Source organism: Chelon labrosus (genome assembly GCF_963514085.1).
Source record: "Chelon labrosus genome assembly, chromosome: 2".
In the NCBI taxonomy this organism is placed as follows: domain Eukaryota; kingdom Metazoa; phylum Chordata; class Actinopteri; order Mugiliformes; family Mugilidae; genus Chelon; species Chelon labrosus.
In genome coordinates, this window is record NC_140338.1 from 4,766,476 (window position 1) to 4,789,157 (window position 22,682).

Here is a 22,682-nt window from a genome sequence, read left to right on the forward strand (position 1 = left end):
AAAACAAACCAAAACAAAAACAAAACATGAAGAACAACACAAGGTGTTGACCTGGCCTCCAAATTCACTAGATCCCAAACTGATCAAGTATCTGTGGGATGATCCACAGAGGCCCCTCCCCTCAACCCACAGGACCTAAAGACTCACAACTGTAGGCAACAAGGGAGACATACACAATATTTAGAAGGTGGTCATAATATTATGCATGATTTTCACCATCTGGCACATTGAATAAGACAGAGAACGAAGTTACATTATCACGTTTTTAAAATGATTTCATTTAGATAAAAGATTGTAGGTTTATTTTTATTTTCAGTTTCATTTTTACCTTTATTTCAGTTTTCATTCATTTTTCATAATCTGGCCTTTTGAATAAAACACAACAGACAGTGAACAAACTTAAATCATAACTTCATGATTTAATTTAATTTAATTTAATTTAATTTAATTTAATTTAATTTAATTTAATTTAATTTAATTTAATTTAATTTAATTTAATTTAATTTAATTTTATTTTATTTCTCTTGCTCTTCATTCTAGTCCAGTTGGTGGCGGTAATGCGCTTCTAACGCTGGTGTTTTCCAACCGCCGTCAAAAACAAACGAAGAAGAAGTCGTAGCAGCTGAAGAAGAAGGAGACGGAGAAGAAGAAGAAGCCGAAGAAGAAGAAGAAGGCGGAGGAATCAGGACTTTCGAGTAACAAGCAAGACCTATTCGTCTCATTACTAAAGGTATTTATTAAATGTGATATGTACACGGAAACACGGTGGTCATTAAACGTAGCCCTGTCCCGTAGCTAACGTCTGACAGCTAGCTCGGTAGCTATAACAACCCAAAATGGCTGATATGTGTGGGTATACCCGGGGCGGTCCAGTGTTTCATTCCACAGTAACGTATATATAATACATAATATATATGCTGTTTATAGATGCTTTCGGCTACACGGCCGCTCTGGGCTGATTTTACAAATAATTTAAAGTTAACGCGGGTGCAGCTAAGATTGTAACTGCTTGAGAAACACCGGGATCTCAGCGGTGCAGGCCCCGAACTGCATCACCTCGTTTCACCACAAGCTTCCGGTGCTGGCAGCTTCTCTATTTATTTTTCCAAAAAAAAACCCTTGAAAAAAAAAAAAAATGAATTGATGCATTGAATTCTAGGGACTTGCCTCCGCACCCTCCCACATAATCGGCACCGTTGTGTGTGCAGTTAGATATTTGTCATCTGCCCCCTGGTGGATTTATCCATGCTCTGCAGCCACTTGCGGGCTTTTGGCAGCCATTTCTAAAATGGTTGCTTTACCCCGAAATCTTTGCAAAGTTTTTATTTATTTATTTATTTTTTTTAAAAAAGGTTACACTAAGAGCATCATTTAATTTGTTACTGATATTTCTATATGAACATTTTCTTTATTGAAGCAACCTATAAGTACTGCATACTTTATATGTTATAGTAAGATAAGATGCGTTTATTAATCCCACGTATGGGAAGTTTCTGTGTCACAGTAGCATGGAATTTGGCAAAAAATAAAAAAATATATATATACAGAAAAACAGTGACAACTTCGACAGGGAAAAAGTTACCAAAAAAACACAAATACAAATTTGAAAAATATATACAAAAAAATAACAATACTCTGAAAAAATATATAGAGAAAAAACTAGAAACTTTAAAATCGTTAAAGTTGTGCACGAGATATCGTTGAAAACTGATCATTTAAAAGATTACAATATCATCTTAAAATATGCACTAATTCATTCCATAGTTGTGGAATATTTAGATATTTATGTGATTTTTCTGTGTAAACTTATATTGCCGAGGTTCACTTGGAAATTATCGTCTTTTGCTGTCACAGTTACATGACTTATCCTAAGCGATCTATTATTCATTCATTCATTCATTCATTCATTCATCTTCTGTACCCGCTTATTCCTGTTAAGGGTCGCGGGGGCGATCTATTATATATTTACCAATTCAGACAAGAAATTTATAACACACAAACCTCTATTTTTAAAAAAAAATTTAAATAATATATGCTGTCCTGTCATATCACAAAAAATATTACATTTTGTCAACTGCCTTAGACTTTTGCCCATCTTGTTTTATTTGTGTTATAAATGTCACACCAACCTTAACCAACCAAACTTAAAGTCCATCACCAAGATCTGTGATAATCATCTGTTTGTTTCTGACATACGTAGCTTGCACACCAACGTACAGTATGCTGCGGTCTGTTTATCACATGCTGCACACATGTACATCTTGATTTCTTGCAAGATAACCGTATGACATGGATAACACGACTCATCAGTCCATTTGTCCAAGTTGGGTCTAGTTTTGACTAGTCGTGGTGTGATCGTAATACCAGACGTACGTTGGGTGTTTAGATCACATGCACTTTAGTCATGTTTGGTGATAGTCTGTGACCTAAGCCTGCTTTGTTTTGTAGGTCTTGCAAGATATATATATAAAACAGGCCTAGAAGGGAAAACGTTGAGTTTATACTTACTATTACATTATTTCTGGTTAGCAACCTGGAATAATGTAATAGTAATATTACTTTATTACTATTACATAATTATATTATAGGTTTCTTTGTTTTGAATGTGTTCCAGGACATGGTAAGTTTGATTTATAATAATTAAACATTGCAATGAACTGTTACCTGCAGGGAAAACTGCATCACGTGCTTTGGAATTGCTTTGTTCTGCTGTGTACATTTTGGCATATAGGCTTATATCATGTTTGGAAAAATTGCACTGTGTTGCAAGGCTGAATCAGGGCCAGTGGGGTTGGGCTTTTGTCCTCGTTGGCTGTAGATGTTTAATGCTTGGATTATAATCTATTGTTGTTGCATAATGTTGGTTTGCTTTCCTGTCCTGAAAGAAAAACACGGTGGGCACACTCGACCACAGGAAGGAGATCTCGAAACTGACCTAATTTTTTTATGGTTTTACAAATTTTGAAGAAGACCACAAACAAAATCTGGACTTGCCAAGTTGTTGAAGTGTCTGGGGGAAGGAAGAAACAGAAGATGTCGTATGAAAGCTACTTTTGAATTGTCAAATGAAATCTGGTTTATTTGTAATAGTATATTTCTGCTTTCCACCTCAGCATTGGAGTGCACACAGACAGTAATTTTCAACTTGCGCCTACCATTCGTTGGGAGCCCGGTGCAGCAATCTCCATTGCCAACAGCAATAGAGTGACTTCATTTCATATTTTAACAAGTGGCCGGTGCTGCTGCAGTGACAGATCTTCGATTGGACTCTAGCATAAATTGCTCTTCAGAATCTTGCAACCATCACTGTTGGCAGCAATTGTCAGAGCAGTGGGTATTCCACAGTTGCTGCCATGTATCACCAGCACTCCCACCAACAGGGCTCACAGCCCTTTTCTAATGGATCCAGGCCTCCTCTTCATCAGCAACCCACAAATCAACATCAAAATATGCCGGTGATGGGTTTCCAATTTCCACGTCCCACTCAACTCCCTGATGAGCTAGAGTCTGCCCTAGCTATACGGGGTGGTAGGGACATGGACCACCGCCAAATTGACCACATGAACCGACCGAACCAACACCAGAACAGGGGGCCAGATTCTGGGATCACTCAACATGGAATGTATGGCCCCAACCCAGTACCGCTGCCTGCTGATAATCAGCCTGGCCAACAGCAAGGAGTTGATTGGACAAGCTACCAACCTCCAGCTAAACTGTTTGCCAGTCCTCTACCAAATGCCAGCCACCAGACTCAACAACATCAAGGACCACAGCAGCGTCCGCAGATTGGCCAAACAGGAGCTAGAGTCCCAAACTGGACTCCACCTGTAAATGACCCACCGTCTCCCCAAGCCCGGCACCCCCATGCTGGTGGTGCGGATGGTCAGAGTTTGTACACACCAGAGAGTGCTGGAAGTATCTTGGCAAGCTTTGGACTTTCAAATGAGGACTTAGAAGTACTGAGTCACTACCCCGATGATCAGCTAACCCCAGATACTTTACCCTTCATCCTGCGTGACATTCAGATAAACAAGTCGGGCAACCAGAAAACAATGGCTTCCACTTCCTCGTTCTCACGCAGCATACATGACATGCCGCTGGCTTCTTCAGGAACTTCTCCTCGGCGCTCCCCAGAAGTGCCTAGCCTTCTCACGGTCACACAGACAGCGGGTAAAGTCATTGACTATGGACATGCCAGTCGGGCAAAGGACGAGAGCAGCGCCAAAGAGACTTTCAAAAGAGAGCAACTTTCCAGTGAAAGGAAAGTTGAAATGTACCCAGCCTCGTCGTCCTCCTCATCAGCTCCAAAAGTGCTTAAAATGGAACGGCGGCAAGTTTGTTTGAAACAAGCTGAACCAAGCAAACATGGAGACAGGGACTATCGCAGGACAAGTGCCGAGCAACGCAGGAGCAGGTCACCAGCGAGAGGCTTTCCACCATCGCCTAAATCCCGCAATCTAGACCGGGACTACAGGCGTGAAGGAACTAAACCAAGGCCCTCGTCTGAATCCAAGAGCGAGGCTTCCTCAAGACGATCTCTCTCCTCGTCGTCCATCTCAAAACCACACGGCAGCAGCAAGAAGGTACCTCCCCCAACCATGATAAGTGATTTCTCAGCTGTGTCGCCAAAGGTGTATCCCCATACCTGCTCCCTGTGCCACACACAGTGTGAACAGGATAAGGTGAGTGTTGACATGCCTTCGCACCAATGTCCAACAGTTTTCTGAGTTTTAGAGAGCAACATTTGGTTCAACCGCCACTTGTCAAGGCAAATGTGATTCCGATGCCTTTTAATTACCTTTTTGCAGATCTTAGATCAGACAGCCCAACCCATCGTTTTGAGTAATGAATTGGAATGTTGGTATCATGCAGACTGGTCTTTTAAAGCATCAAGTTAGATATTTGTTCATTATATTGTGATCGCTGTGTATGGCCATCATCATCTTTGCTGAAAATGATACTCTCTTCTATGGCTGGGTTTCCTGCCCATGGAATAGGCCCCTGTTTAACATGGAACGTGACCTAATCCACATTAGGTTAACTGCTTGGTTATATAATTAAAAGGTAGTCATATCGTGGCTATGGCTAATCTGCGTTTTCACTTCAAAATAAATTCTTCAGGAAGTGAAGTTGGTTTGTTCCGGACCGGGTGCTGTGTTCAAATGAAGCAACCTGGTGGGCAAATGCTCCCGGGTTTAGGAGCAATGACCTAGGTGTGAAAGCACCCTCGACGTGTCCCTTTATGTTTTTACAAAATTAAAATTTCTCAGTGGAGAATCATATTTCTCTATTTTAGGGTTTACCCAAATTTATCGACAAAAAAAAAGATCAGAAATCATCCATCACTTGTGCGGTGAGGTCGTTGAGGCAGGAAGTGCTATGATCAATGTGAAAGGTTCTAAAATGTTTTTAGGTTTCATACTCTAAACCTTGTTGTTTTTCTGAATTATTATTTTTTATTTTTTTTGTTTCTTCCATGAAGTTCAATCTTCAATCACGTGAGCATGCGTGGTGTATGGTGTAGTAAGTGAGAGCTTACAAAACAGCATTTGCCACAAGAAAAAGACAAAACAATATTTTTATTTGTCCGTTTTTGTTTCCGCCAGTGATCCATTTTGTGTTGGCGGTGAAGGACAATAATCATACGGAAAATAGGATGAATGTAGAACATGTCTACCAAGGATGCAAATGATCTGATCTTTGAGCGAAAACAAAGCACTGTATTGTATCTCTGCTAGATGCCCTGGCACAATTTGACTATGATTATGAGATAAAATAACTGGGCCATAACTTTGAATACATGGTTTAGACGCCATGTTAAATACACTCTTTAATTAAGTCTTTAACTGGAGATGGCAACGATCTGTCTTTTTGTTTTGTTTGTTTAACCTTCATACTGATCAAATGTGACTTTACCTCTGGTGATAATTATTTCTGTTTTGATTTTGAGTTTTTCCTCTTTCTCTCATTTTTTTTTTTTTTTTTTCTTTTTTCAGGACTGGGTTGAACATGTTAACACTGTCAACCACACAGCTGCCTGTAGAGACCTACGCAACAAGTGAGGACAATTCTAGGTTTTTGGGTGTTTGGTATTGTGTTATGTTATAATTTCAAAAACCGGGGCATTATTACTTTGGTAATTGTTTTTAAATACACGTTTCAGAGTAAGAGAATAGAGAATTACATACTAAAAAATGTTTGTGTTTGTATCTGAAGGTACCCTGACTGGAAACCAAATCTACCAAGGTCAGTTGGTCTCTTGTTTTATATTTTTCCAATTATCAAACATTTCAGATGTAGACGCATTTGGCGTCATCGGACATCATTTTGGTTGGGTATACATATAAACAATAATAATCTTTAAGATATTTTGTTTGAGAAGCGCAAAATATCTTAATTAAAAAATTAGCGATGTCTCGGTATGATCATTTCGTTCGGTATCTGAGCTGATAACGCTAATGTACTGTAGCCTAGCACATCAGAATATGAGTCTGGTAACACAGACCAGCTTCCTGCAGCAAAATATCTGTTGATGGGGAAAGTAGGGCTGGCTTCTAGACTTCTTTTCCCCGAACTGCTCGTATCTGCACAGTTTTAGGTCTATAAGTATTCATTAGGCGTCAGAATGTAGCCACAAGTCCTGTACCTCTCATTTCGGAGACATTAAAGTCAAATGAGGTTTTGTATTTTTACTTTCAAACATAGCTAGTCAGCAATTCACACCATAGATCCTGTTCAGTCCCATGTAACGTGAGCATTTTTCCTCAGATCTCCAAAACCTTAACTTTCTCTAGTGTTGTTTAGTAGTTGTCGGAAAGTTGGTGTCGATATATGACATTTTTCCACCACAAAATAAGCAAAAAGGTTCCAGGTGAAATCTGCTGGGTCTCTGAAGGAAAAATAAAGGGCCAGTTTCACTCTCGCTTGCACCAAAAGCTAGTTACCAGCAACGAGCCAGGCTATAGAAGCAAATCTAGACTAAAACTAGAAGTATGGAGATGTAAATCTTGAAAGGTAACAATTGGAAAAAGAAGGACAGACAGCTATTTGTTAATTTGTTCTTGTCAAGATAACTTTGAAGTTTGTCTTTTCTCCAGTCGGAGTGGACGATATGGCAGCCGGGCTCTGTGGGATCCCAGGGATCACTCGCTGTCCCATTCATTGTCTCGATCCCACTCTCGTTCTCCCACTTCAAGTCCCCCAGGAAGCAAACATCCCCAAAAGCCACATGGGAGGCCTTATTCCCCTCACCGTCACCCACGACACCATAACTACCCAGGTATGCCATAAACCAGGGGTTAGACTCGAGCACAATGTGGATTTGTCAAATAAGTATTGGACTATTAAATGTTGTAAAAAATTGTCTTGATGGTAACTTTACTAATTTTAAACCAATTTCAATCCATGCACCATATTTGAGTTTATAAAACCCATAAATAAGTCATAAACTAAATACTTTAATGTGCATGTGTAGAGTTTTGTACCTACTTCTTAACACATCTGTCTTTCATTTTTGATTTACTAAGAACGCAGACATCGGTTTGAACACTATCACTCCGGGTCACGTAGTCCCTCTTATTCACGCCGAAGCTCCTCATCCTCCAGAGAGCGTTGGCCTGAGAAAAGGGATAGAGAACCGTTAGGTAAGTTGGGTTTTACTTGTACAGCAGTTTGTAGTTAAGCTTAACGCTGGTTGTCATTCATGAATGTTTTTTTATTTTCCTCTTACATTCGTTCCTGTACAATGCAATAAGACCTCTTAAGTCAAAGGGGTTGTGCTCTCCTAAAAAGACAAACTAGTCTAAAACTAGTCCTAAACTACCAGGACCATATGCATGACCCTGATCTCTGTGGATAGATAGTACTTTCCTGTGTTCGTAACATTGTGGATTAATTTTATTATAGAAATACCACTAAGCATTTTCTTTTTTTAAATGAATGGCAAGAAATAAATGGAGGCATCTTGGTCTAGCCATGTTGGAATTTAAGAGTATTAATTAAAAAATTACTTCCTCTTTGTTTTAATTAAGTTAATTGCTTATTTTAAACAAATATTTACAGCACAAAACACAGGCTGACTTTGTTGCAAATTGGTTTTAACAAAGTACGGACCTGTGAAAAGTTTAAGATCAAATCTGGCTTACGCATGATTCATACCCAGTATAATCCAATTTGATACACATTGGGTTTCAACGAGCAAACAATTGGTCTTGCTTAAATGTTTTTTTTTTTTTTCCTGTAAATTGAGTTGTTCTAAAACATGTTCCCTCTTCTCTCCACTTGCTTCTAATTCATGCCACACTCTCAGGGGGCTTCTCCGGCAGAGGTGCCAAGCGTCCACATGACGATTTCAAAAAGTTCGGCATTGACACCAGCCAAAAACCACCCTCATCCACAATGATCCATGGCGCCAAACGTGGACCGTTAAAGCCTTTCACGAAAGGCTTCAAGAGCATGATGAAGCCTGGAGCCAAGAAAACTCAAATGGCAAGTGTCAAGGCAACTTTATGTAGAGTCACTTTTTGGATGTTTCAGTAACAGACAAGGTTGTATTTTCCTTAAAATCTTAAGGAAGTCACTTTTCTCAACACCACATAAAAATGATAAAACTTTGTTCTTGATCAAAGACTAAAATTAAAATACAATGTTGCTTTTAGGGTGCCAAACCACCCCCGCCCAAGAAGAAGAAGAAAATGGTGACTCCAGCCACTCCGAAGTCGCCTATCGTCGATCGTCTGGTTAATCTTAAGGGCATCCCAAAAGACGCCACGGAACAGGACGTTACCGACTTGGTTGGGACCTTTGGCGAGATCAATAACGTGATCCTCATGCCATCCTCTGAGCAAGAGAGCGAGACAGACCAAGGACAAGAGGTGGAGTTTTAGTATAAAAAAGTGGTTATTGATGCCTTCTCATTTATTTTTTTTACAGATTCAGATTTTATGTTGTAAAAACCATCACCATGCAATCTGCTGCTCTGTATTTTAAGATTCATTCAAAAAACTCAATGGTGATTACTTTACAACAGACAATTTTATTTAATTTACAGCTTCAATACTCTAAAACAATGGCTACTTCCTTGGCATCGCTGGTTGCACTTATTTTTTAAGGCCCCAGACTTACTTTCTTGTGTACGGATTGCCAATTGTGGCAGATTAAATTGGTTTGCTCTTCCATCTGCTCAGAGGCGGATGGGTGCCTATTGCCATCCCCTGTCCTGCCACTGTTGCCAGATTACTCTTCCCCCTTCTGTCCAACTTCTGTCCAACACTTGGACTTCTCCAGTCACCTTTGCAGGAGGCTTTTCTAATTGCCCAGTGCCACAGGACCAGAGCTCCAGGCATTGCACACTGGGGGGGGGATCTTTTGAGATCTCCCCTATTGAGGTTGGCTGGGGCATCAGTCGTTAAGGAATTGGCACCCATAAGTCTGAAATCTTGTGTGATTGCGCCTGTGAACTAATTTGCCCACCTGGCGAGCACTCTGCTTTGAAGGGCGATCGTAGCTCGGCATTTGTACCACCATGTGATGCTCTTTTTGCATTGCACTTTGCATGACTGTGGACCACCTTAAGTGCAGTTCAATAGTCTCCTTAATCTCCTCATCCCCGACTTCCGGCAGAATGCAGCAAGAGCCCATTGGTATGGGGTGGTGCAGTTTCGTTTTGTTCCATGAACTTTACAAAATGATGTATTCTTTCAGCTTCAAAACATTTTCCTTGCTTTAAGATTTCATCACTGTGGTGTCCTTCCCTGTTGCAGGCGTCTGTTTGCATGGTGAAGGCTGAAGATGCCCAGGCTCTGGCTACCTCCACAAACCTGTCCATCAAGGACCAACAAATCACAGCTTTGGTAGCCAAGGTATTTACATGTGGCATGACCAGTTTAAACCCTTTTGATACTTCCAAAAAACATGTAGAATAACCTCCAAGTATGCACCCTATTATAGGTTATGTGGTGGTGTTCAAAGTCAGTTTCTCATGAAGCTCCATTGAAATAGTGTGTGTGCTTCACTTTGTATTTCAGGAGGGTTGCATATGTTATAATTTCCACAATGTAGAAAGCTCTGAAATGATAAATCACAAAAACTTGTTTTAAGAGGCTTGTGTAGAATTATCCACTTTGTTTTATTTTTTACAGAAAACAAACCGACCGTTTTTTGAGAAGACTTCTGATGAGGTAAATGATCCCCTGACTGTCATAATGACTTTAACAAGTTCATTATTCAAGCGTTTCTTTACATTCCAACCCATTCTTTCCAACAGATGGCCATGGTGATGATCACAGGACTTCCCGAGAGCGGCTGGTCAGAGAGTGACATTACTGGTCTTGTCCAGCCCTTTGGCACTCCCTCTGACATTGTCCTTGCAGCACAAATTGGAAAGGTTAGTGACAAGACTGTGTGAGCTGAAGCTTTTATTGTTTCTGACAGATGAATGATATGACTGTAGGCGCAAAGGGCGCCGTAAATTTGAGGGACAATCAAAATGTAAATGCAACAGAGACACACAGAGAAAACATGCAGCCAATTTAAACATGCTATTTAAGTCTCATTATCTTATAAACTCAAAAACCAATGCTATCAAGTGCAATTTAAATAGTTTTTATTACCTTCTGTGGCCCTCTTGAATGATTCTCCTTCAACTATGCACCACATGGTGACTTTCCTTAGAGAAAAACCTCATCCTTGTGCCTTATTTTCATACATGGCTCTTTTACTCCATCTTGTGGGCTAATGGTGGTACTACAGAAAACAGCATGCTGAGTTACATGCATGAACAACAGCCATATGGAGGAAATAACAATATTTTTATGGATTCTATAATGTGCGCAATTTGATAATGCACAGACTAAATAAAATGACCAAAGATTGAATTGTTTATACATTGCTTCCTGTAGTGGGAATCAGTAGTATTTTGTAGCCACATTCCCTTTCAAGATGTAAAAGCCCAAACGGACACACTGGGTAATTTGGCTTTATCCAAAAGTCCAAATGGAGAGTCGGCCTGGTTCTGTTTTTACTAAAACCTTTGTAGAATATGTGTGCTTAGTGTCATCTCTTTGCATGATATCATTGCTATCTGGGTGTTTTCTAAGATTTAAAGAAATGCAAATTTGTCCTTTAGTTTATCACAAATTAATCAGCTATTGTAACAGCCACAATGTTACTGACATTGTGAGTCCATTCTCTGAAGTCTGACCTATCAATAGAGACCAGGGTCATGCATATGGTCCTGATAGTTTTGGACCCATTCCTGATTAATGTCGTCTCTTTGTATGCCTTTACAGGCAAGCTTAACTTCCTAGCACCCAGAAAAGCAGAAATATCAATTTGTCACATTTTTAAATTGATTAATGATGACAGTTTTGGTTAATATCATGGCATAAACATGTATTAATTTCATTTCTTTTAATGGCAGTTTTGGTTGTCCACATTGATGTACCTACGACAAAATTTTTTAAAAATATTCTTTTTGTGTGTTAGGCACTGGTATGTCTGCCTAATAAGGATGTTGCCCAAGAGATGGTAAAGGTCCTCACCTTCACACCTGCAAAGATCAATGACACCGAAGTGAAAATGACCCTTCTCAAACAGTGTGTTGGTTACCGCACACCGGTGAGTCTCTAATCTACCTACATCTAAACAGTACAGTGATCATCTCCTCTCAGTTGTTGCTAATGCTAAGTCAATTTTCTCACTTTTTTTGAAAGATTCTCTCTTGTATCTAACAATGAACAACAGTAACTGATGATTAATACCAAAAAAATCTTCACACAGGTGGCTCTCTTTAATCTTCTGATGGCTTCAGAGGATCCATTAGTGAGTATATCTGCTTATCCATCTGCTTATCCAAATTGCACACAATCCACTCTGTCAAGCTGGGTGTCAACTGAAACTAGAGAAGCCACTCTTTCCTTTTATTCAAAGCATTGCATAGCTGAAGCCACACTATTCTCCATCAACTTTGCACCACATGGTGACTGGCCTGACAGAATCTGAATCCTGTGCCTCATTTCTATGCATGGTTCTTTACCTCCATCTAGAGGGCTAACTGCGGTACTACAGATAACAAACACAGTGCCAGTGCTTTATAGACTCTGCGACCTTTACAACAGTGTATAATTTACCTTGATGACTCAATTCCCCGTGGAGATACATGTGTGCACAAATAGCCATATCGACGAAATGTCAAAATTTTTTATGGATTTTATAATGTGCACAATAGAATTTGATTATGTAGACTGCTTCCCTTCCACAGGATAATAATAAAAAATAATATTGTGGTTGTTTTCGGGCTGCACTGTTTAAGCAAGGACAGAATTGTAAAACAGCATTTCACAGAAATACCATGTATTGTTGCCAAAAGTCAAGGTGCCTTAACTTAAAACATTTACCAGCAGTTGTCTACTGGCTAACAAATGAACGAATATCTCTTTCCATCTCAAAGGAGAGTTCAGCTCCGGTGGGCGGGAGCCGTCTGTTGGTGATTAGGAATGTTCCCGAAACGCCATCAGGACCATCTGAGGTCCAGAAACTGGTGCGCCGCTTTGGAACGGTTCTCAAGACCCTGGTGCTCAAAAATATGGTGAGGGCTGTTTGTTGTTACAGCTGCAAATGAGTCAGTCGTCTGTAGATATATCATGTTTCACCTCTTTATCCATTGGGCTGGGTTTAAAAACAACTAAATAGAAATTCTGATACAAAATTATCTTGATTTGAAAGATCGGATATCATAAAATCCTTGGTTTTTGGTATTTTCTGTCTCAGATCGAAAGATCCGATATGGATTCATAAAATTCTCTTATGGATTTTATTTTGTTTATTTAATTTATTTGACAAAAAACACCATTTCCTGCATCCTCTCATTAGAAATCTTGCAAGACCAAGATTAATCCTTGTGTGAAGGAACATGACAGAAACTCCAATTCTGAGAGCATCGACCACAAATCTCTGGAACCAATGACAACATTAGTTTCAGTTTTGAGTAAAATTGTTTCCAAATTGAAATTCTTCTAAAGTAACTCATATTGAATCGAATCGGAAAAATCAGTAGCAATACCCAGTCCTATTTATCTATTAGGCAAAGATATGTCTCACTCTAACTTTTATCTTGTGTCTTTCAGGTAATTTGTGAGATGCTGACTGCAGCCATGGCCCTGTCGGTCTTCAAACGCTTCCAGGCATTTCCTTGCAGCGTCCACAACCACCCTCTTTACTTCTCCCGCAAACCTGACCCCAAAAACCACGCACAGACTAAAACGACTCCTGCGGCTCTCAATTCATCTCAGGTCAGTAACTTTGATAATTCACCGCCGTTGGACGACACAGATCAGCGTTAAAACACCTCTTATTGTATTGTCTGTTTGTAGGACGCAAATGCAAATGGAAAAGGCTGCAAAACGGCAGCTGCGGGCGAAGAGGAGAGGGTGCACGAAGACGCCGCCCAAGCTCCGGTAGAGAAGATGGAAATAGATGGTGACGGGAAAGACGGTTTGGACGAAAATGGGAGCAAAAACGACGAGACCGCTGTTCCCGATTCCTCGACCACGCAAGAGGCCGAACCGGTAACGGACTCGGTGGGAGACGTTAAGGAAACATCGGCTGTTGAAGCTGTTACAGAGACGACAGAAGAAGACAAAGGTGCATCTGCAAACGATAATATTCCATCTGGAGAAGAGCCTAAAGCAGCCATGCCAGAGCTTCCTAAGGTAAAGCATCACAAAAACATGTCAGTCCGGTCTTAAACCTGCACTTTAAGAGGTATTTATGCATTTTCACATTGTCTTTGTGTGTTTTACCAGGTTACCCAAGCGATGGTCAACACACTGCTCGTGGAGTGCAGAAGAAGAACCATCAGCCAACCCAACGCCGCAGAAGCACCGCCCAGTGGAGAACAGGCGGAGACACAAATGGAGACAGAGCTGGGCGATAAAGCTGCAGAGGACACAAAAGAGCCAACCAAGAACCAGGAGGAGGAAGTGAAGAAGCAGGAGGTGGAGAGAAAAGAGAGGGAGGCGAGAAAGGAGAGGGATGCAAAGGAGAGAGAGAGGAGGCAGAGGAAGGATTGGGACAAAGGGGAGAGAGCCAAGAGGGAGAGGGAGCAGATTGAAAAAGCCAGGAGGGAGAGGGAGAGGAAGGAGGAGGAGAGAAGGCACTGGGAGAGGAAGGAACGAGAGAGGAGGGAGAGGAAGAGAGTGAGACCATCGTCCAGGTCAGAGGGATACAAGCACAGCTCCTGGAGAGACGACCGACACAATGTAGAAACCAAGACGGTGAGAATAATAATAAAAACAGTCTTTGGTCTAAAGATGTAAAAAAACAGGAAGTAGCTTCTTGTTTTTTTTTTTAATCGTCGATTCTGTTTTACATCCTGTCTTGAAATCAGGCGGCGGAGGAAGAGGAGGAGTCTGGAGACTTCCCGTTCAACCTGAGCGACTTTGTGACAGTGGACGAAGTAGGAGAGGTGGCCGACCTTCCGCAATCTCCTCCTCCCGCTGTTCCCGCGGAAAACTCAGGCGGAGGCGAGGAGGCCGCAGCGACTGTCCAGCAGGACTCTTCTGGGGTATGTTTTGGCTTCTATAGAGTTTTTATACAATTTTTACAGCTTTTATATCTTATACCAGGGGTCGCGTTAACCGAATATTTTCCGTCATTGACCGTTTTTTTAAAAATGTGACGGAAAAATCTGAAGGCCATCCGTCATTTTGGCAGATTGCAGTTCACATCCCTGACCACTTGGTGGCGAGTGACCTTATTAATTGGCTCTTGTCTCTCATCACAGTTTGCGTTCCAAACATCATGGAACTTTTGTCGGTGCACGATTTCCTGGTACACTGATTACACTGATGCACACGTCAGAGCTCGGCTAACCATAGACTTATATACAATATATATTGTATATATGTCTATGTAGCTACCAAAATGGAATTTGCATACCACCGAAGCACTTCAACCCTGCGATACCGTCTAAGAGCTGTTTACGCTAGCAGTCCTATTCCAAGTACGGACGTGTCGGCAGCCGAAACCTTTTATTTTTGTTGTTGTTGTTTTTTTGTTACCATTTAAAGTCAATACTGTTCTGAAAAAAGTACTTAAAGTTAATCAAACTTTAATGAAAATTAAATGCTTTTGAATATGTCTTTATTGTCATTTTAAAATTTTAAAAAAGTGACGGGTAAAATAGATTATGACGGAATTTTTATGAGCCTGTCAGTCAAAATGACGGACAACGACAAAGTCTAGCGCAACCTCTGTTGTAGCATCTTACATAGAAGTCCACAGATCAATCAAACGCCACCTCACACCCACAGCAAAAAATAAGACATGAGTAAATACATAACCAGTAAATAAATTCTACTCAACTGTAAGAACCTGTTGCAGGGTCTTACAGTTGCAGGGTTCCTAGTCTTGCGCCTCATATTGCTTATTTTGAGCTGGTGACATCGGAACAAGTGAAAGTGACCAGCTCCTCTGTCTTCCCAGCACTAAGCTGAAGGTGATTGCTGTGAAGATCTTCACTCTAGGTCCTTATCTTCTAAGATATAGTCAACAATGAAGGAGTCATGGTGGCATTACAGTTCCTCGTAGGGGACCAGTGTTGATCGTCACCACATCTATTAAAAGCACTGGAGAAGTTAAAGGACATTGTTTTGTGGCTTCCACAGTTGTGCGTAAGGCCTCGTTCAGACCTCACATCAACATCCATCCTGATCTGGTCTCAAGTGTCCATCTTAAAGTCCAGGTGTGAACACTGGTCTGGTCTCAGTCCACATGTGGAGGTGGTCTGGGACACATTTGACCTCATTCCTTTGGTAGTGTGAACACACAATGAGTCCTGGGTCACATTAAAGACCACCTACTCAACAGGGCTGATCTATGGAAGAGGAGTTTAACTCATTCATTCAACCACTAGTAGAAATGATCACCTGAATAAGTGATGTCTGTTCATTAGTAATGAGAGCCTTTTTTACGTGTGAGAGACTCTAAGAGGTTAACGAATGAAATCACTGAATATAAGTTGTTTCTGAACCACTGGTAGCATTAAGTTGAGCAGCTATTTGCATAATATTCTGCAGCACTGGCATGTTGGTTGCATACAAAGTGTGCAACAGGGATTGGGTCACAGGTGGGCACTCGATACTCAAGTATTTGTGTTTTTTACTTCTAGGACACACCGGTTGAGGCCGTTACCCCGGTGAAGTCAGATGAGCAGATACCAGAGTCTGAACATGTGAGTGCGCCGTCGGCTGAGGCTTCAGACTGTGTGACGTTGCCAGATTCGACGCCTGATCCGGTGCCGTGTCCACAGACCACAGATTTGGCCACATGTCAACCAGAAGCACCCGAGGCTAACGTTGAGCCAGGTACGGTACTTATATCAAGGAAACCGTCGTTGTTCAGATTTTTCTCAATGATACTTACTCACCTCAAACTTTTTGTTCCTCTTCAGACACCCCTCTGACGGATGCCGTCGACTCGAGCACAGAGGTCGAACCTCTTTCTGTCCTCACCCCGGCAGCTTCAGCCGACTCCTCCTCATTGAGCCCGGCAGCAGGTGGAGTTAGTGCAGATAGTCAAGAAGATGGGCATCTTAATAACGATAAGGCTGGGGAGGAAGAAAAAGGGGAGGAAGAAAAAGAGGAGGTGTCGGACAAACAGGAGCAACAGGAGAAGATGAAGGATGAGGAGAACATAGAGGTGAAAGCTGCGCCGGCAGAACCAGGTAAGACTTATTTGATTTGGATTTGTTTCTTTCAGGGCCATGAGTGGCTCCAGTAGATTAGTGGTGTGTTGTAAATATTTTTCTCTGACAATAGATTAATAATAATAGTAGTAGGTTACAATAACAAATGCTTTTATTTTGAAATAGAAATGTGTTGTGTTGTCTTCCAACAGCACAGCGTTTAGACGTTAAGTTGCTACAAAAGAATCTTATGGTTGCTAGTAAACATGGTCGCCTTGAATAAGAATCAGTCGTAATCGTCGTTTCTTTAAAAGCTCCAACACATTTTGAAACAACATTTTTTTGGTGCCGAAACCCTGGATTTCAAGACTGAAAGGCTGTGAACGTTGTGGAAGTCGGAAGCTACCGTTAACTACTGTTAGCGGCGGAGACGGCCGACCACTACGAAAGGATGAAACGGAAACGAAAGACGATCCGCACCTCCACAACGAAACTGTTGACTCGTATTGAAGAGGAGGTGAGGAAGGATGGACCCAACTGTGACAAACTCCGTGAAATGCCGTCAGTTTTTGGTGATCAAGGAGGTTGGGTTTAGGTAAAACATATTCTGGCTTCTTTGCCTTGGTAGTACAGTGGATCTATGATGTTTCCATTAATCCAACAGTTATTTGAATTTTTACTTTTTGGCGCCTATATGGTTTTGAAGAGTTTACAACGGACTTGGACAACGGTGTCGAGGCTGAAACGCCGACGGACGAAATGGATGCTGAGATCGCGACCACTCAGGACTACCAGGACCGCATCATCGCACTGAAAATCCGGGTCTATAGGCTCATTAGGTTCATGCAGGACCCCGTGAATGAGCGGATGAGTGATGCAATTTCTGGCTCAGAAAGCAGACAGACTGTTAAAAGCTTGTGATGGAAAAATATGACGGAGAAGTAAGCCAGTGGCAAGAATTCTGGTCCCAGTATGAAACGGCTATTCATAGCTCGCAAAGAAAAATTAAGGAAGCTGGGAAGATGCTACGTGTGCCTGGGTCCAAAACACATGGCGAAATTCTGTAGAGTTAAAAGTGTTTGCTCTTTATGTGGACGCAGACATCACCAATCAGTGTGTGACCAAAACAACCCCCAGACAAGTGTGAACAATGGTAGCATGGAGGCTGTTGTATCTTCTGTGTCCAGCACAGCAAAACGAAAGGCTAATACACAGAATACAGTGAAAGCATGGACAGAGGGCCCAGCGGGGAGAAAAATCGTACGCCGTCTGTTGGATGGAGGCAGCCGAAGAAGCTTCATTCATGAAGGTGTGGTGAAAGCCCTGGGATTACCAGTGCTGGGGAAAGAGCCACTGCATCTGCACACCTTTGGATCTGCTGCTCCTGTGACAGTACAGCGCAACATTGTGAAAGCATCACTGCAAAATGTGTGGAATACGGAACAGAAAATTCAGATTGAGGCAGCGGAAACACCTCAAGCGTGCACAGCGGTGATAAAGGTCCACAGCGAACCCATCCAAGGGGAGCTAAAGAGAAGGGGTCTGCAGCAGGCTGATTTTCCACTGGATGGTCCTGATGATCCAGAACTGTCACTGCTAATAGGAGCTGACTATTACTGGCAAGTGGTATCTGGCAAGGTCCAGAGAATCTTTGGGTGGGGTCTGCAGGGGCCTATGTCGTCATCCAGTGTAACCAACACCACTTTCCGGGAGTTGGAGTCACTGGGCATCGTCAACGAAAAGACCCAGAGACCAGCAGAAATCGAGGCTCTGCAGAACTTTGAACAGACTACAAAAGTGGTCACTATCAAGTTGAGTTACGATGGCGACATGACAAACCAGTGCTCCCAGACAACTTCAGAGTTGCAGAAAGACGGTTTGAAGGCCTCAAGAGGAGACTAAATATGGATGCAACTTTTTACTCCAGGTACAACGATGTCATCGCAGATTGTCTACAGCAGCCTTTCTCAAACTGTGGTACGCGTACCACTAGTGGTACGCGGGCTCCCTCTAGTGGTACGCAAAATAATACTTATACTAAAATAAAATAAAATACATTTAAAAGGTGTCTCTGTTTCAGAAAGGAGTCACTAAAGCTGAGAAACAAGAACTGCAGTTAGGCATAGCCTGTTTTGATTTTTGTGTTTTGTTTTTTGAAGTCAAGTACAGTAACATTTCAGCACAGCACAGTTTTATTTAAATTTTAAGTACAGTTTCAAATAACATTGAAGATTTGTTTTATATTTATTTTATTACAATGATTAATTTTCATATGCAGTGCATTTTAATTGATTTTTTTATTTAAGTTTATGATTTTCCAATTTTAAACACAGTGTTCCATCTGTGTATGATTGTTACCGTGGCCAACAATATTAAATAAACTTGTTAAATAAAACTTTTAAAATGTTTTTCATGAAAACTTTGGCCTACTCCGCTACTGTACTTTAATGTTGGTCATTAGGTGGTACTTGGAGAGCCAAGTATTTTCTCAGGTGGTACCAAGTGTAAAAAGTTTGAGAACCACTGGTCTACAGCAAGGCATCTGTGAGGACGTAACTGAGAACACCTCGGCAGAAGAACATTCAGACACTGTGAAATACTACATGCCACATCATGCTGTTCTCCGAGAAGATAAAGCGACAACAAAACTGAGAGTAGTGTTTGATCCATCATCTCTTGAGGAAGGTTTATTGACTGGGCCTTATTATATGTTTAAATCTGTAAACACGATCGCCTTGAATGAGAAGCAGTCGCAATCGTCGTTTCTTTAGAAGCTCCAACGCATTTTGAAACAACGTGGTGAGTTTATGTTGTACAAGTACAAGATGGAGGCAAAGGACCATGTGGGGAAACTGAGGTACAGGGCTGAGATTCAGTCAGGTAAGTCACCACGTGGTGCATCGCTGATCGAGTGGATAGGCTCAAAAGGAAATAAAAACGATATCAATTGCATCTTTGGATCTGATGAAATATTGCGACGAGATGACGACTGTGATATTCAACGTTTGACTGTGTGTTTGATTGTGGGTACTGCTCCAACACTTTTTGAATAAAATGCATTTGGACAGTGATGGGTTCAATGTCTGATCTTGTACTTTGGCGAAAAAAAATAAAATAAATAAAAACACCATGACCTACTTCCTGGCAGTTAGTTAGATAACCTACTGCCAATCCTGGTGCTGATTTTTAGTCACAGTACCGCCAATGTCAAGACATTTTTTTTCTCTTGCAGAAAAGCATGAGAGGTCTGAAGACGACACTGGAGAAGAGAGCGTGAAGACAAAATTAAAGGAGGACACTCCCATGAAAACAGACCACTCTCTTCCTCCTTTTGACCCCAGCAACCCAGTTGGTAAGACACTTGGCTGTGTATGAAATAGATGTCAAGCCCAGATCATAAATGTTGTCCTGGGTAAAGTGCGGTTTTTGCCTCTGCGGGACTAGACAAAGTAACCTACGCAGGTGGCTCATGCCGGTGTGAGTCATTTCTACTTGTGCACTCGTCAGTCTGGCTCACATAGTTAATTTTTGTTTCTACTTCCTGCTTATCTTCCAACAATGGCCACTGAAACTTTCGCCGAAATTTCGCCACAGTCGAGTCATGCAAATATTTCTATCTCCGAATCTGCTCAGTTAACCGTTCAGGTTAACATTTCGAATTGCGGAGATGGAGAAACAGCCAGAAAATACTAAAGCGGAAACACGCTGCAACCAAGCGGATCAATCAAAGCTCTTGCGGTCTGGACGCATAGTTACATTTCTGGACATCAGGCTACGGTGTCAAATTAACGCAGAGGCATAAACCGCCTACAGTGAATATACTAGTACTGTATCATTCATATTCTGATGTCATGGACTATATCAGGACATTCAACAGTCCTACGTCCTTAGCCTAGCTGTTGTTCTACACTATTAAAATACCTGAGTCATGTTTGCGTACGTGTCCTCAGGTATGGAGTTCTTGGTCCCAAAGACGGGCTTTTTCTGCAAGGTGTGCAGCCGCTTCTTCAGCGGAGCCAAGGAGGCCGAGATCAACCACTGTAAAACCCTCAAACATTACGGGAACCTGCAGGTAGGCAACATCGACACGCTCCCCTCGTACATATACAGTGCTTCATACACTTAAAAGTTTCTTCTACATTTCTGCATAAAAATGACTCAAAAGTAGACAAAGAGGGTGTTAAGTTAAGGATACCAAAGTTTTACCAGTGTATGAAGTAAAAAAAAAAGAAAGGTCGACAGATTTGGAAAAGCTTGAAGGCCACTGCCTGGTCAAAAAAAAAAAGTCACCACCTGGATTTAATGAAGCAAATAGGTAGGAGCCTCCTATTGGGTAATTACTGCATGGGTGATTATCTTTCAGCTGGCAACAGGTTATTTAACCCCAACTGATGCAATGAGTAGCTTCTCATTTCTTAAACAACCATGTCTAAAGACACATCCTGTGGTCGTGGGAAAGATGTTAGTCTGTTTGAGAAGGGTCAAATCATTGGCATGCATCAAGCAGAGAAAACATCTAAGGAGATTGAAGAAACTACTAAAACTGGGTTAAGAACTGTCACATTATTAAAAACTGGAAGGATAGTGGGGAACCATCGTCTGCCAGGAAGAAATGTGGTCGGAAAAAAATCCTGATTGATGGTGATCACTCAATGTTTGGTAAAATCAAATCAAAGAAAAACAACAGTAGAACTCAGGGCTATGTTTAATAGTGAAAGTAAGAACATTTCCACACGTACAATGTGAAGGGAACTCAAGGGACTGGGACTGAATAGCTGTGTAGCCTTAAGAAAACCACTAATCAGTGAGGCTAACTGGAAAAAAAGGCTTCAGTTTGCTAGGGAGCATAAAGATTGGACTCTGGAGCAATGGAAGAAGGTCATGTGGTCTGATGAGTCCAGATTTACCCTGTTCCAGAGTGATGGTGATCTGGGGTTGCTGCAGTTGCTCAGGTCTAGGTTCAGCAACATTATGTGTCCAAAGAATGAGGTCAGCTGACTACCTGAATATACTGAATGACCAGGTTATTCCATCAATGGATTTTTTCTTCCCTGATGTTCACGGGCATATTCCAAGATGACAATGCCAGGATTCATGGGGCTCAGATTGTGAAAGAGTGGTTCAGGGAGCATGAGACATCATTTTCACACATGGATTGTCCACCACAGAGTCCAGACCTTAACCCCATTGAGAATCTTTGGGATGTGCTGGAGAAGGCTTTGTGCAGTGATCAGACTCTCCCATCATCAATACAAGATCTTGGTGAAAAATGAATGTAACACTGGATGGAAATAAATCTGATGACGTTGCAGAAGCTTATTGAAACAATGCCACAGACAATGTGTGCTGTAATCAAAGCTAATGGGGGTCCAACAACCTTTTTTTTTTGGTCCAGGCAGTGTTTATCACAGTACATGTTAACATGTTCACACATTTGTCAAATAGAGACGAGATTAAGTCAGATATGTCGGTCTAATCTACTTTCCTTCTTCATTCCCCTATAGAAATACTTGGAGACCACGAAAGCAACGAGCGTCAAATCGAACTCCAGCTGAATGTGGATATTAAACTCTTTGGCTGAATCTTATTTTTTTTCCCCCTCTTGTTCTGTACTGTGTCCTCGTATTTCACTAAAAAGGTCCAGATTCTCATATTGCTGTGAACTTATTTCATATCCTGTTTCAAGTCAAAATATGAGCCGTTTGGTTTTTCATGTGCAGTTTACATTGAATGGAGTTCAGAGTGGAGGACTGTTCTCAGTTAACGAAGCGTTTTTACTGAACCGTCTGTATGCGTCAAATAGTGAAATATTAAAATATGTTGGGGAGCTCACATGAATCTGTCAATATGTGTGATGCTTTTGCAAACGACTAAAATAAAGTGTGTGTAGCTATATGTGCCAACGTTCAGACTTTCACATCCTCACATCCACACTCTTCGCTGTCTCTATGACAATTTTATTTTTTTTTTCAGAAACACATCCATGTGTATGAGCTTT

General features: G+C 41.4%; 1 protein-coding gene across 3 annotated transcripts; it reads left to right on the forward strand.

Annotated features, from left to right (window-relative positions):
• Window positions 1-608: 608 nt before the first annotated feature.
• On the forward strand, window positions 609-22,579 carry LOC311504468 (uncharacterized protein). Of its 3 annotated transcripts, none has more exons than XM_084567586.1 (23): window positions 609-730; window positions 3,114-4,682; window positions 5,997-6,058; window positions 6,217-6,246; window positions 7,098-7,279; window positions 7,527-7,643; window positions 8,309-8,487; window positions 8,658-8,873; window positions 9,762-9,860; window positions 10,140-10,178; window positions 10,265-10,384; window positions 11,485-11,616; window positions 11,779-11,820; window positions 12,449-12,586; window positions 13,125-13,289; window positions 13,371-13,709; window positions 13,803-14,273; window positions 14,387-14,563; window positions 16,169-16,364; window positions 16,451-16,723; window positions 19,917-20,036; window positions 20,635-20,756; window positions 22,189-22,579. In XM_084567586.1, the coding sequence occupies exons 2-23, from the start codon at window positions 3,354-3,356 to the stop codon at window positions 22,237-22,239; spliced, it is 4,599 nt and encodes a 1,532-aa protein (XP_084423712.1). In that variant the 5' UTR covers window positions 609-730; window positions 3,114-3,353; the 3' UTR covers window positions 22,240-22,579. The 3 variants fall into 3 exon arrangements, with proteins under 3 accessions (XP_084423712.1, XP_084423714.1, XP_084423713.1); XM_084567588.1 differs by having other exon boundaries at window positions 3,114-4,583; XM_084567587.1 differs by lacking the exon at window positions 609-730 and having other exon boundaries at window positions 1,917-4,682.
• The last annotated feature ends 103 nt before the right edge of the window (window positions 22,580-22,682 follow it).